The 13,151-nt window shown below is 49.0% G+C and overlaps 1 protein-coding gene across 1 annotated transcript in view; it reads left to right on the top strand.

Annotated features, from left to right (window-relative positions):
• The window catches only part of Ttll11 (tubulin tyrosine ligase-like family, member 11), a 228,581-nt gene extending 216,802 nt beyond the window's left edge, over positions 1-11,779 (top strand). The window contains exon 10 of the mRNA NM_029774.3: positions 10,527-11,779. Within this exon, the coding sequence (NP_084050.1) occupies positions 10,527-10,786 (260 nt within the window). The 3' untranslated portion in view covers positions 10,787-11,779. The remainder of the gene's footprint in view (positions 1-10,526) is intronic.
• The last annotated feature ends 1,372 nt before the right edge of the window (positions 11,780-13,151 follow it).

Below are 13,151 nucleotides of genomic sequence, written 5' to 3'. Positions count from 1 at the left end.
AGACAGGCTAGATCTGGAAATGCAAGTGAAAAGGAGACAGACAGGCCCATGGCCAGCTTCTGGAGTCCTTTGTTCATCCAGGTGACTCCTTGTAAAAGCCACTCAGGGCAGATGTTATTACCCCTCCTTTATAGATGAAGAGGCTTGGATATAGAGAAAAAGAATTCTTTGATAGCTTGGTCGTTATAGAGATGGAATATGGACATAGAGTCAGTCACCATTCACTGAGCCCTTTGTCATCTCTTAGGAACTGCCTGGATTTGATCTACCCAGCATGAGACCCAAGCATTAGGCCTGGGGGACTTGGGTGACAGTCAGTGGGTTCATGCAACTGAAGGCCAGGATGCTGGGCACCACAGGAACAGGGAGAAGCCTGGAAGTTGGTCATGGAGCACTGAAGTGGAAAGTTATGGGTTCTTTGGAAAGTCAGTTGTGTTGGATGGTGTTTTGCTGAGGCAAACACATGAAGGAGTGTTTTCCTGAAGTGGACAGAGATGAATGGCTAAGGCAGACTCATAAAGGAACATTTAGATGAAAGGATATTCTACTAAAGTAAGCACATGGAAGAACACGTGATAAAGGATTCTTTGCTAATGACACGCATGTCTTGGTCTGCCTTACATTTCGTAGTTGAGCTGCAGTTGTTGGGACTTCATAGAGACAAATGCACCAAAAAACTTCTGGTGGTTTGCCATGGCTGTTTTTGCCGCTTCCGCAGACTCTGTGATTGGCAGAGTGATGTCAGCTAAGGCAAGACACACACTGAGGCAAGACTAATGGAGGACAGGTGATGTTTGGAGGGACTATAAAAAGTACTCCACAGTGATGGGAGCTGATCTAGGCTTGCTTATAGAGCTGGCTGTACAACACTTGTTGGTCTTTGCTTCACTGAGAGAGGCACAGCAACCACCACTGCTGATTCGTGTTTACTATCCCAACTCTACTGAACTGGACTGCTGGTGTATCTGTGAAAGTGTTTGCTAGTGGCTGGAGCTGCTGCTGCTAACCTGTGAACTGCCAATTTCCAGACAAAACAGATGGGAGTTGCTACAAAGAATCTTTCTAAACAGGTCCACCCCCCACCCCCCCCACCCCCCCACCCCCCAACCCCCGGCCCATATTCTTTCTTTTTCACTACCTCTGGTGGGTGGTAGGCAAAAGGGGAGGTTAAAGCGTTTAAGAACCATCATAAAAAGTGAGTTTTGAAAAAATTAAAGTTACAGACTATAAGACTCTGACAAGCCTTAGCTTACCGGGGGATCCCCCGAATACACAATGCAGAGCCTGGAATGGATGCAAAAACAAGAGGAGTTTATTGTTCCAATGTGTTGGGGTTGTCCTGTACCCGAAGGAGAGGTGGCGACCCCAGGTGGCCAGTTTTCAGGGGTAGAATAGAGCAGCAGCCATTAGGCACAATGTGATTGGCAGAATAGTGTGACTTTTAAACTGATTGGTCCTTAGGGAATGAGATAGCAAGGGGTTCCCTTATCTGTGGGTGGCTAAAGGTTGGTCCTCCCTGAAGAATGCTCTGGGCTTGCTTCCCTCATCTGCAGGTTGGTCCCCCCTGTGGTCTGAAGAGTCTAATTAGCCTCTTTTCCCTTCTGGAGGAGAAGGGTACCTGTGTTCTCTATGACCTTTCTCTTTCAGGAAGGGAGGGGTCTGGTGGAATTTTCCAAAGTTCCTGAGCTAACCTCTTTAAGACCACCTTGGTACCTTCTCTCTCCTAGCGGACAGCCCTTCTGGGAGCTATTGTAGTATGCAGGGAAGGACCACTACAGTGATTCTGGCCCAGATCATCCCACTTTACCTTCAGGAAATTATCTAAGCTGAACAGGAGTATGTGTGTGCATACTTAGGACTCCTGTGAGACAGAATTCTGGTTGAGTATGAAGAAAGAGATTTGAATACTGTGAAGACAGCAGGCAGTGACTGAAAGGGGGAGGGGGGAAATCAATCTCCAGTGTGGGATGATATCTCTGGCTGTCAACAATGATTTGGATTTAATTACATCAAATATGCAAATGTGTTCTGGAAACTGTAAAATAATACATAGCCATCAAATATGGAGAAAGCTTAATTAGGTTGGGAAAAGAACACAGGTTTGACTGTGAGATGGGTCTGGGCTGAAATGCTACCTCTTCTGCTGGGAAGTCACCCTGCCTGGCTGCTTGGCCGCTGGTATGTGTCCCTCAGCCTCAGATGGAGATCTCATGTACCAGTGGCCTTTTCTGAACACTTCTCAGAAGTAGGCTACAAGAAGGAGCTGCTGTGACCCTGGAAGCAGCACGAAGGCCTTAAGCCCAGAAGACAGGCTTCCTGGGGAGTGGCCTTGCACTCTGCAAGTCAGTTGTGCCCCATACCTCTCTGGGTGGGAGAGGATCGGACCAAGTACCAGCTGGAGCTAGGAGGGCCCTCCATCACCGGCTGATTGACAGAATGAGGCCATGTCCTGCCGGTGGCTGCAGCTCAATATGCAATGGCTATCTCCAGTGAGAGGTGTGAGTCTGCAATCAGAGCCTTTCAAAGGCTGCTTTCTCCCATCTGTCAACCCACGTGAAGTTTCAAATCCCACTCCACAGCTTATCTTTAGGTGTGGGGAAAACATGTTCGCAAACACCAGTGTATCTTTCCTCTCATTCTCGACATCTGGCAGAGACGGATGGTGCCCAACCATTATTCACGCCAAGGTTGGTTTTGCTTCTGGAATTTCCTTTTCTTCCTTAAGTGTTTCATTGCTGATGTTGTTGTTTGTTTGCAGTCCTGGGGCCAGATGTTTGAAGACTTAACACAGCAATGGAGAAAACTGTTGAGGGGTTGTTGGCCCGGGTGGCACCTGCCAGCCCGGTGACTTTAGCATGGTTCCTGAATGTAAAATGGCTTTGAACAGCACCTGCTTTATATGATTTTGGTAAAATCCAATTGAATAATGTGCAGGCAGTTTTTATCTCAGAGTTTTCACGTAAAAAGACTCAGTAACCGAGAGCCAATGATGTTTGTCACGTTGGCTATAACACGCGTGTAAAGACACTGATATCACGGGATGTTTCCAGTGCCCAAGCCTGGCCTTGAGGGGCCTCCCTGCGGCAGGTGGAGGGGCAGGGAGAGAGGTGAGGTGGTTTTAACTTCTTCCTAAATGGCTCTGGGACTCAGAGACTTAGGGAGATGGAAAGAGTATTCCCACATGGCAGGGCTGAAGCTCTAGACTGGATCACAGCACCCTTCCCCCACCTCATTCAGGATGGATTATGGATCAAAGAGATAGGGTCTCTAAGGAAGTGGCTGGGGTTAAATGAGTCCCCTTTCCAATTGTGCTAGTCCCCTAGTCAGAAAAGACAGCAGAGGACTTGCCCGTTCACTCCCTGACCTTTGAAGGCACTTAAGGAAGAAGGTGGACTCCCAAGAGCCTGACCATGCTGACACCTAGGGTTGGAACTTCCATCCTCTAAGTGTAAGGTAGTTTGACAAAACTGCTCTCTGTCATCAAATCTGTAGAATTCTATGGCAGCCTGGGCCAACTGAGGACAGAGATGGTGGGCAGTGACACTTTAAAGGGACCTTCCCCAGCACCTTTCCCCAGCATCCTCAAGGGCTCTTCACTGTCCTGTCAAGGCCAGTACATACTGTCCTAGCTCTCCCAGACAGCATCCTCTGGGCTTCCTCACTACACTACCTCCAGAAGAGTCCTTCAAGACACAGCCACATTGGAGTGTTCATCCCAAAGGCCCCCAAATCCACTGTGACAAGCACACTTCCTAATGCTCACTATAGACAGACAACACCTCCAGAAGAAGGAGGGGGAAAAGTGCCTCTCTGGCAAGGTCCTCCAGTTATCTTGTGCATACAGTGTTTGAAAACCAAAGGAAGACCTGTCTCCTGGCTCTGTTTTGCCAGGACTCTTGGTTTTCCCCTCACACCTACATGTAGCCCTTGGGGAGGTCACAGTTCACACTGAAACTGCTCTTAGACTATATCTAGAAACTGCTCATCCTTAGTACCTTCACCCCCACTGCTATAGCAGTCCAAGGCACCACTGTCAGCCTTTGTTTAAACTGGTGCAGTATCATTGTCTTCTTTCACACACACACTACATACCACTTGGTCTGAGCATGGAGACACCACTGTCTTGTTACTTCACAACTCCCAGCTGGTCTCTCATCTTCTTCAGGCTGAAACCTTCTGCCATGGCCTACAGGGCCATCCATGACCTAGCCTTCTAGAACCTTCTTAGCCTATTATACCTTAGTAAGACTGATGGGATGGGGGCCAGGAGGGATCAAGAAACTCCCCACTTAGTGGTAGATCCGTGAGCATACAAGAATCAAGAGTGTGCAGTCTCTCAGAATCCAAGGGAGGGTTCAGGACAACCCTGGAACAGGTCCATAGTTTCTCAGATCTGTCATTAGACTTTAAAAATAACAGGTTGGGTTTCTCCTAATCAATATCTTAAAATAAACATCTTTTTAAAAAATGTCTTCAGCCCAAAGTCAAGTTTCTCACTTCAGGACAGTCAGAGCAACGTTCATCCAGACAGGACTCAGTTAGGGGAGGGCTTACCTCCAGATGAGGTCCCTGGTCCCTAGCCCTCAGCAGCACCCCAGAATTTATAAAGACAGATTTTCAGACCCCGCCTTAGACTCCCTGATTGGAAGCTCTGGCTTGAGGGCTCTATCTGAACTTAATTACTATGTTCCTCTCCTGGCCCAGTCAGGGGATTGTGAAGTTCAGGATTCCCCAGTCAGAACCATACCATTTTCACCCATCTGCGAATCTTCATAGGAGGATTTTTATGGGGCTGTCCCAGCTGGTGTCAGTGTCCGTCTGTCCTGAACAATGAACATCATAATGCCTGTGTCAAGTGTGCCTCCAGAACACACAGAGCTCCTGGGGCCCTGTGAATGTTAAAGCCAGCTGTAGGACGGAACAGGGTAAAGCACCTTCAAGCGTGAGCGCATGTGACACCATTTGTAAAACACAGACAAGCTTGTGAGGCCACGGAAGTGCTGTCCTGTGCGGAGTTGGCAAAGAACCACCTGTAGGAGAGAATGCATTGTAGTTCCTTCTGGAAGGAATCATTTGTTTGGGAAATTTCTAGGTCTGTCATCACTGTGTTAAATGGTATAGTGGCTGTTAAGCTTCTGCCAAATTGCTTTTCAGAAGTCCACAGTGATCGCACCACACATAGTCTGATGGCTGCCTTGGCTTAGCTTGTGAGCAATTACCCCACAGCTTTAACGCTGTTTTACCTCCCCATTCCTGTGTTCTGTCCCCGTGGGTACTTATGAGGTCAGAAGAATTTAGATATGAACTTAATTACTAGATCAATGTAATACCCACACACACCCACACCCACACATATATACACACACCCCCACACACACACATATATATATATATGTTGTTGGGGATATATATATATATATATATATATATATATATATATACACTCAACAATCCTGATATGGAGGAGTATTGTTAGTAAATGAATGAGAAATAAAAAGCAGTTATGTGTCAATTGCTTATTATACCATTCTCTGTAAGAGCTAGCTAATATGAGAAGTCATTGTCCGAGAGGGAGTGGTGGAGAAATCGTGCATTAAGACACAATTTTAATGAATTTGGCTGTTTGTTTGTTCAACAATTCCTGGGCTCAATGAAGCCTCCAGCTTCAGCCTCCCAAGTGCTGAGGCTACAGTTGTACACCGTCTCACCTGGCCTTTCCGAAACGCTGTGCTGACATTAGAATATCAGTCCTGAAGGCCGCACAGCAACCTGGAAAAGCATCTGCTCATACCTGTAATTCAGACACTGAAGCAGGAGGTTTGCTATGAGCTACATAATGGGTTCTAGGACAGAGTGGGCTACAGAGTGAGACCCTGCCTCAGAGAAAGAGAGAGAGAAAGAGAGAGAGAGCACTCACAGACTCTGGTTCATGTTATCACAAATGAGTGGCACTCACCTGAGTGCTCTGGGGGAGGGGGTCAGTAGGCCTGAGCATTACTACAGTTACAGCTGGCATTGCGTTTTATATAAAGAATAATAATGGAGGAGGAGGATAGGCTCCGCCTGCTCCCAGGCTAGTTAGGAAGGCTCAAAACCAGACTGGTCTTCCAGCAGCTAGGAATTGCTGCTCTCCCTTGCTGGTGGGAACCTCAGGACCCTATCCCTGCTAACCCTGACTCCAACCATAAATTTTCTCCTGTGCAATCCCTGCTGTCTTCCTCAATTCGTCCCATCTGCGGCTCCTTAAGCCATAAGAAGGTTCCGTTCTGGGGAAGCTGCTGAGCGCTGACTTGCGCAGGCCATCCTACTCTGGGCAGCTTGACAAAAAGAGGAACAGAGATCTCCAGGGACTCAGATGTGCTTCGGCTGTCAGGGATCAGAGGCCCCTGTGACTGGTGTGCTGTGCGGGGTGTGCCTCACTCCCAGTCCTCAGGGCCTTCCATGGGGAGTCCCCACAGGGCCAGTGGCCAACTAAAGGCTGCCTTCTCACCTGGCCCCAGCTTTAATATTTTTGCTTGAAATTTTTCTTTCCTTTTGTTGTATTTCTCTCTCTCTCTCTCAGTCTGTCTCTCTGTCTCTGTCTCTCTGTCTCTCTCTGTCTCTCTCTCTCTGTCTCTCTCTCTGTCTCTCATTCTGTCTTTTATGCAGCAGGATTTTGCTATAGAGCCCTTACTAGCCTGGGACTCTCCAGACAGACCAGATTGGCCTTAAACTCTCAGCAATCCTCCTGCCTCTGCCTCCCAAGTGGTAAGATCATCAGTCATGTGCTACACACTCGGCTTTTTCAGTTTTTCTTCCGGGAGTAGGATGCTGTGTAGTTTAGGAGTACCCTGTGCTGGATGTGGAGCTGGGGTCTGGTCCTGACTGTGGATTATTGACTGACTCGGATGTCATGTGCCACCAAGCTCTTGGGTTAAAAGACGGTGGCAAGCAAGGACTCCACAGTGATGGCAGTGCCCTTATGGGTTGTAAAGAGCCAAGAGTCCTGTGGGGTAAACAGGTCTACAGGAGGGCTGTGAGCTTATGGGTCACGACGGCATGCTGTGTGAGTCACTGGTGCCTGTTAGCCTTCACTTCTCTTTTCCCTCTTATCCAAAGCCTGGCTTTCCTACTTCTGCTATCAACATTGGTCTTAAAATACTAAGAGAAGGATTGTAGAAATAAATAGTTCTTACATCGTGAATTATGTATCCGAATCACATGATGGAATCCCAGGATGACCTGTTTCTTCCCACCAGAACCCGTGAATTGTCTCCCTATCCAGTGTATCCATACTGTGTGGACTACCTGACTGTTAGTCACTTAACAACCATCTATATCAGGTGGCTGTAACAGCGTGGCTGTACTGGTGATGCTTCAGTAATCAGTGACTCAAGGGTAGCATCGGGGATAAAAAAGGAAGAGATGAATTAATTCTGGTGCTATGTTGTGTTGCATGCAGGGGGAAAATAAAATAAAGGGGGAAATAAAGGATATACAGTACGGTATTGGTTCAGCTTCAGGAATTCTCTGGGAGTCTTGAAACATACCCTCAAGGATAATTGGGGAGGGGAACTGGTGTGTGTGTGTGTGTGTGTGTGTGTGTGTGTGTGTGTGTTTGCAATGTTTTTTCAAAGCAACATATGTACCCATCTTCAAGGTCAGTGTCACCATTAAGAAGCAGGTGCCCCTGTAGCCACCCTTCATGCCCACTAGAATTTCCCATTGCTGGTCAAGTGTAGGGGTGCAGACATGCAATCACAGCACTTAGTGACTGAGGCAGGAGGATTGTACAAAATTGAGGGCAGCCTGGACTACAAGGCAAGATCCTTTTTCACCTGCCTCAAAAGACAAAATACACTTTTGGGGCTTATTTTTGCATACATGTTCACTCTAGGAAACAGGGAACGACTGACTAAAAAAGAATCCAAGGATATTGAATTAAACACTCCTCCTCCTTCAGAATGTCCTCATCCAAATAGGTCAGCTATGGACTCTTCTCCTTGTCGTATTCCGTCTGTGAATGACAGCTGGCCTCACACGCAGTCTTCAGTGGAGGGAACAATAGGGATATTCCCCCCAACATACAAGATGCTGTATATGCTCCTTCCTATCCTGCTCCCCTGTGTGGCCACCAGACCCAACAACATGAATGTCTCTGGCCTCACCCCAGAGTCAACATTTCAACAAGACAGTGGGGATTAGGACACCCATTAGCACAGAGTTGAGATGGGCTTGAGCCAGAGTATAAACGGTGGGCTGCTGCCTTCGTGGACCAAGACTGGCTGTAGGAACTATCAGCTCAAGTAAGGTAAGCAGTGTGATTGATGAGGTGGCTGAATACATTCTGGCCCAAGCTCCTTCTCCGGTCAGATGCCAGAGATGCACAGCCTCAGACTCCGCCTTTGGTGGGCCAATGAGATAGCTGCAGTTTCAGACAGGCCTCTTGGTGGTCCAGGCTTTGGGAAGAAATGTTTAGCTGGGAGGTTGAAGGGTGAGTGAGCTTCTCTGGCTGCAAGCTGGGCATCATCCTGCCCAGCCAACGGGAACACACACATTCACATGCACAGACTCTTATGCTCGGACACATCCATGGTCATATGCACAGAACGCACCCATGCGTACACAAACACACCACACAGCATAGCAAGTCCTAGCCAAGAGGTGGGACATCTCTGCCTCCTGCATCCCTGTCTCTCCACCTCTCCACAGCAGGCTTTTGTTTACATAGAAAGGATTTTCCACAAGACTCCCACACTCTTTGCTGTCTCCTCTTTGGAGCAAGGGGCTTGTGGGGCATCTATAGTAAAGAGCAGCCGAGTCAAAAAAAAACTGATGTGTTTGGAAAGAATCAAAAGTGTGTTTGACCCACTCACATTCCCAAGTCAAAGGTATTTTCGGGTCCCAGGTTATAGCTGTAGCTCGGTATCGGCTGCTGTGGAGCAGCAGAGGCAGGGCCAGTGTCAGCTAGCACACCTTGTCCCACTGCCTCTGGTCACAGTTGTCACCTCCCTGAGAATCTCCGAGAAACACACAGATCTAGGCTCTATGGTTTCTTTTCATGTGGACTCAGCACAGTTGGTTTTCAAACTCATTTCTTCCTACAGCACTATTCTCTCAGTGACCTTATGAAGTTACTTCATCTCTGTCTTGTTCCTCATCTGTAGAGTATAGCAATAATAATAACCTCTCCGGGATCCCAAGAGGATCAGTAACAGTATCTATAAAACACCTCGGACAGACACATCAATTTTCCCACCCATTCAGCCAGCAGCCAGCCAGCTGAGCAGCCGCTCACTAATCTAGTGTGTCTTTACCAAGCACCTTCTGGGTTCCTGTCACTGGGAGACAACGATGAACTAGACACAAAGCAGCCAACAAAGGATCACAAACCTGAGCACGCTGTGGCAAGTGTCGCCACCAAGAAAAGGGCAAGGAGGGCTTGGAGGGAAAACACTTAGGCAAAAACTTTCTGAGCAGGACTCCCAGCAGCACAAGAAACAATCCCAGGAAGTGACAACAGGAATTCCACGCAGGTACGAGGCTTCTGCTCAGCACAGAACAGTCACCAGAGAAGAGAACCCACGCCCACTGTACATCTGACCAGAGACTAATTTCAAACACGTATCCATTACAACAAACACACCAAGCCCCAAATTATCCAATTTATCAGTAAATGGGATGATGAGTTGAACAGGCAGATCTAAAAGGCAGAAGCATAAATGGCCAGTACTTAGCCATTAGACATGATGGAGACTGGAGTTGGGTCCCCAACACCTGCAGGAAATGCCACCATGGTAGTGCAGGATCAGAGTCCCAAAGCTGGAGAGGGAGAGAGGCAGATCCCTGGGGCTCCCTGGCCAGTCACCTTGGCCTACTGATGAGTCCTAAGTCCCGGTGAGAAACCCTGTTTCAAAAATAAACCACGAATGATAAAGAGAACAACACCCAAGGTTGACCTCTGACCTCTACATACATGTATATTCTCAGTCACAAATACCTGCATCCGACATTATGCAACCCGCACAAATAGTGCCCTCGGCTGGAGACCAAGCGCCTGCGGTGTGTAGGGAGGGAGGGGACTCACAACATGAGTTTTACAAGTAACAAAATGCAGGAACCTTAAGATACTGTTGACTGTGTATGCCCACATCAGAATGGAGCGTTCTGTGGTCAATGATTTAGCAACATGATGCTTCTAATGGTGAAAGTTTGGGAGCAGGGTTTTCATGGGAACACAGTTCATCGTGGTGCCTGAAACTAAGATTTGGGGCGAGGTTTAAATCCAAGCACAACCATTTCTACTTCGACAATCCCCACTGCTCTGAGACTCTGTGACCCCGTCTCTGAGAGAGAAAACCTACTTCCTGGGGCCATTTAAGAGCAGGTGCCTGAGCATGGAAGATCCTCTGTGTGCTGGCCTCATGTGGCGCTTCCTGCGTGAGGTACAGTGAGAAGACAGGCCTGGTTGTCGCTAGTGGCTGTGCTTTGGGGTTGAGCATCCCTGAGGTAGCATGAGCTCTCTGACAGCATCTCTTTGTCCACAGGGATGTGTCTGCAGGCATTTGTCGAAGCTTTCTTCTTCCTGGCCCAGAGGAAGTTCAAGCTGCAACCTCTCCATGAGCAGGTGGCGTCCTTGATTGACCTGTGTGAATACCACCTGTCCGTGCTGGATGAAAAACGCTTGCTGTGCCATCGGGGCCGGCCCCTCCAAAGAAATCCGCCCCAGATGAACCGCCCAGAGCATTCAGCCACAGGCAGCTCTGCACCCCGAGTAATCGGGGCTAGCAAGCTCTCTCAATCCTGACATGCTCTGTCCTGAAGGCCACTCTGTCCTGGAAGAAGGCGTGCCTGTGGGGGCTGAGTACCCTGGGCTCCCCCCACCCCCATCTGTTGGGAGCCACTAGGGTTCCAGCTGCAATCACCTGTGCGTCCTCTCTGTGTTCCGTAGGGCATTTTGCCTCACACGGCCAATCCTTGCCTGTCCCCTTCCCAGCACTTCATGGTGACCCACCCTGTTTGGGAATCATCAGTGGATATATGACATCCAAGATGTGACAGATGGCACCGACTATTCTGGGCTCCTGGGAAGCACCAACTGGGGCAGTTTTTGCTGTGCTTGGGGCGGCATGGGAATGGAGGGGGAGGGGAAGGTGAAGGACAGACCATCCTAAGGTAAAGAGCTGTGGATGTGGAGAACAGTCACACCGGGGTCTGAGAGCCTGCTGGTCAGAGCTTAGCATCATCGCATGTCTTTCCTTCTGCCCATTGCCTGAAACGAAGTTGAAATACGAAGAAGGTGGACACCTCCGATCATGTGCTGCACGGGTGTCCTTTACAGACTTACCTCACTTTTTTGTTAACTTGCCTGTTGCCGCAATGTTTAATACTAATCAAGAAATAATTAAGAAATAATACAGTAAGGTCTTCAGTCTCCCCATCCAGGTTCCAGGGGACCCCTGCAACGGTGGGGGACTGACCCAATGGCCAAGAGCCACTGTGTACCCAACACTGTGCTGTGAGCCCTGAGTGAGGGGAGGGGCTTCAGAGGGGAGAGCATAAGGCCCCCATGATAGCAGGACAAGCAGACGTGTGTGTAGAGCATATGGTAGCCTAGACCAGAACAACCAGTGTTCTCGAGTGTCTACTCCGAGGGGCAGAGGTGAAAGGCCTTGGTTGCTGTTCCTTGGAACCCAAGTGGGTTTCCCAGAAGTCCCAAATGAGAAGTGTGTGGGGACATTCTTTAACCAGCCTTGAGCTGTACAGCTGTAGAAAGCTATTAAATAAAGCTTTGACTTGACACTGTTTCTCAAAATGAGTCTTTAGAAAGTGCTCGCCAGCTTGGAGCAGAGTCTGGGGGAGGCACAGAGGGGGAAAAAACAGGTTCAAGAGGTTGAACTTAGCCAGTACAGCGATATAAAAACGTCAGCACTCATGGTGAGAGCTGGCCTCTACACTATGCCTGTCGTCTGGAGGTAGGCTACTGTTGGTTGCACAGTTTCAGAGCTGTTCTGTCCTGGGAGCGGGTTCCTGGGTCGTTGCACACGACCTTGGTGGGCTCCATACCCTAAGGATGTGACTACATCATCTGTGATGGTTACAGAAGCCTGTCACTGACAAGTTGGCCCCTGTCCCAGGACTGTTGGATGAATTTTGGGGGCTGCTGTACTTTGAGAGGGAACACCAGGAGACTTCTGCCCCCACTTCCATTTCCTGGATGCACCACTGTGTTTACTTGCTTTGGGGACTAGCCCCTGCTTTTTGGAAGGTGTGAGAGTAAAGTGAGAGCTATGCAGACAGCTTCTAGCAGGGATGGAACTGAGCCTGAGAGCCCAGGCAGACCCAGGGAGGCCTCTGTAAGTGCTGCATGCTCTGTGACTGCCTGTGGTCTAGGTGCCTTCTTTGCAAAGACCCTAGAGATGCATCGCAGCCTGCAGACAAGGCTCAGCTTTTCCTCTGCCTGAGACTGGACCAAGGACACAGCATTAAGTGTTATGGTTTAAATGATCGTCCTCCATCCCTCATCCCAGCACAGCAAGGCTTCCTGTAGCTCTGCGCTTCCACGCTCCAAAGAAATGTTGGGGGAAAGGGGTTCCCTCTTAGGAACTGTATGTCTTCTCCCTAGCTCAGACCTAAGCCAGTTCCTCTCAGATATGGCCCCAGACCCCTGTATCTCTTCCCCCCTAACATCCTAGAGGGAGCAAGAACACCAGAGAGAACCTTCAAGGCCTGCTGAAACTGCCCCCCAGCAAGGGCCTTTGATCAAGCCCCTCACTTTCTTCCCTATGAGGACCCCGAAATCCTGGTTTTGACACTCTGGCTCCTTAGAGCCCTTAGAATCTTTTGTCAGGAAAACAGTAAGTTGGAAGACTCTGCAGGCCCTGCTCCAGACTCCTCACCAGACCCTTGCTGCTTGCCACTACTTGGTCCAATCAGATCCCTCTGGCTAACAGAAAGCAACTTGCCAGGTACAGTTCAAGCATCCTGCTACAGCCCCCAGCCACCCCCATTCCCATCCCTCACAGAATGAGGCCTCTTCTATGTATGTCCAGGAACCCAAAAAGCCCCCTTCTTTGTCAAATTCACCTGTGGGAACGCAGCTGCAGCACTGTTGGATGCAGGCCAGTTGCTAGTGATAGGAAACTGAGACGTTCGCCTCTGCATGTGCTGCA

This window comes from Mus musculus, chromosome 2, assembly GCF_000001635.26.
Source record: "Mus musculus strain C57BL/6J chromosome 2, GRCm38.p6 C57BL/6J".
Classification (NCBI taxonomy): Eukaryota; Metazoa; Chordata; class Mammalia; order Rodentia; family Muridae; genus Mus; species Mus musculus.
The sequence above is the reverse complement of the archived record's forward strand: the minus strand, read 5'-3'. Positions and strand labels throughout refer to the sequence as shown.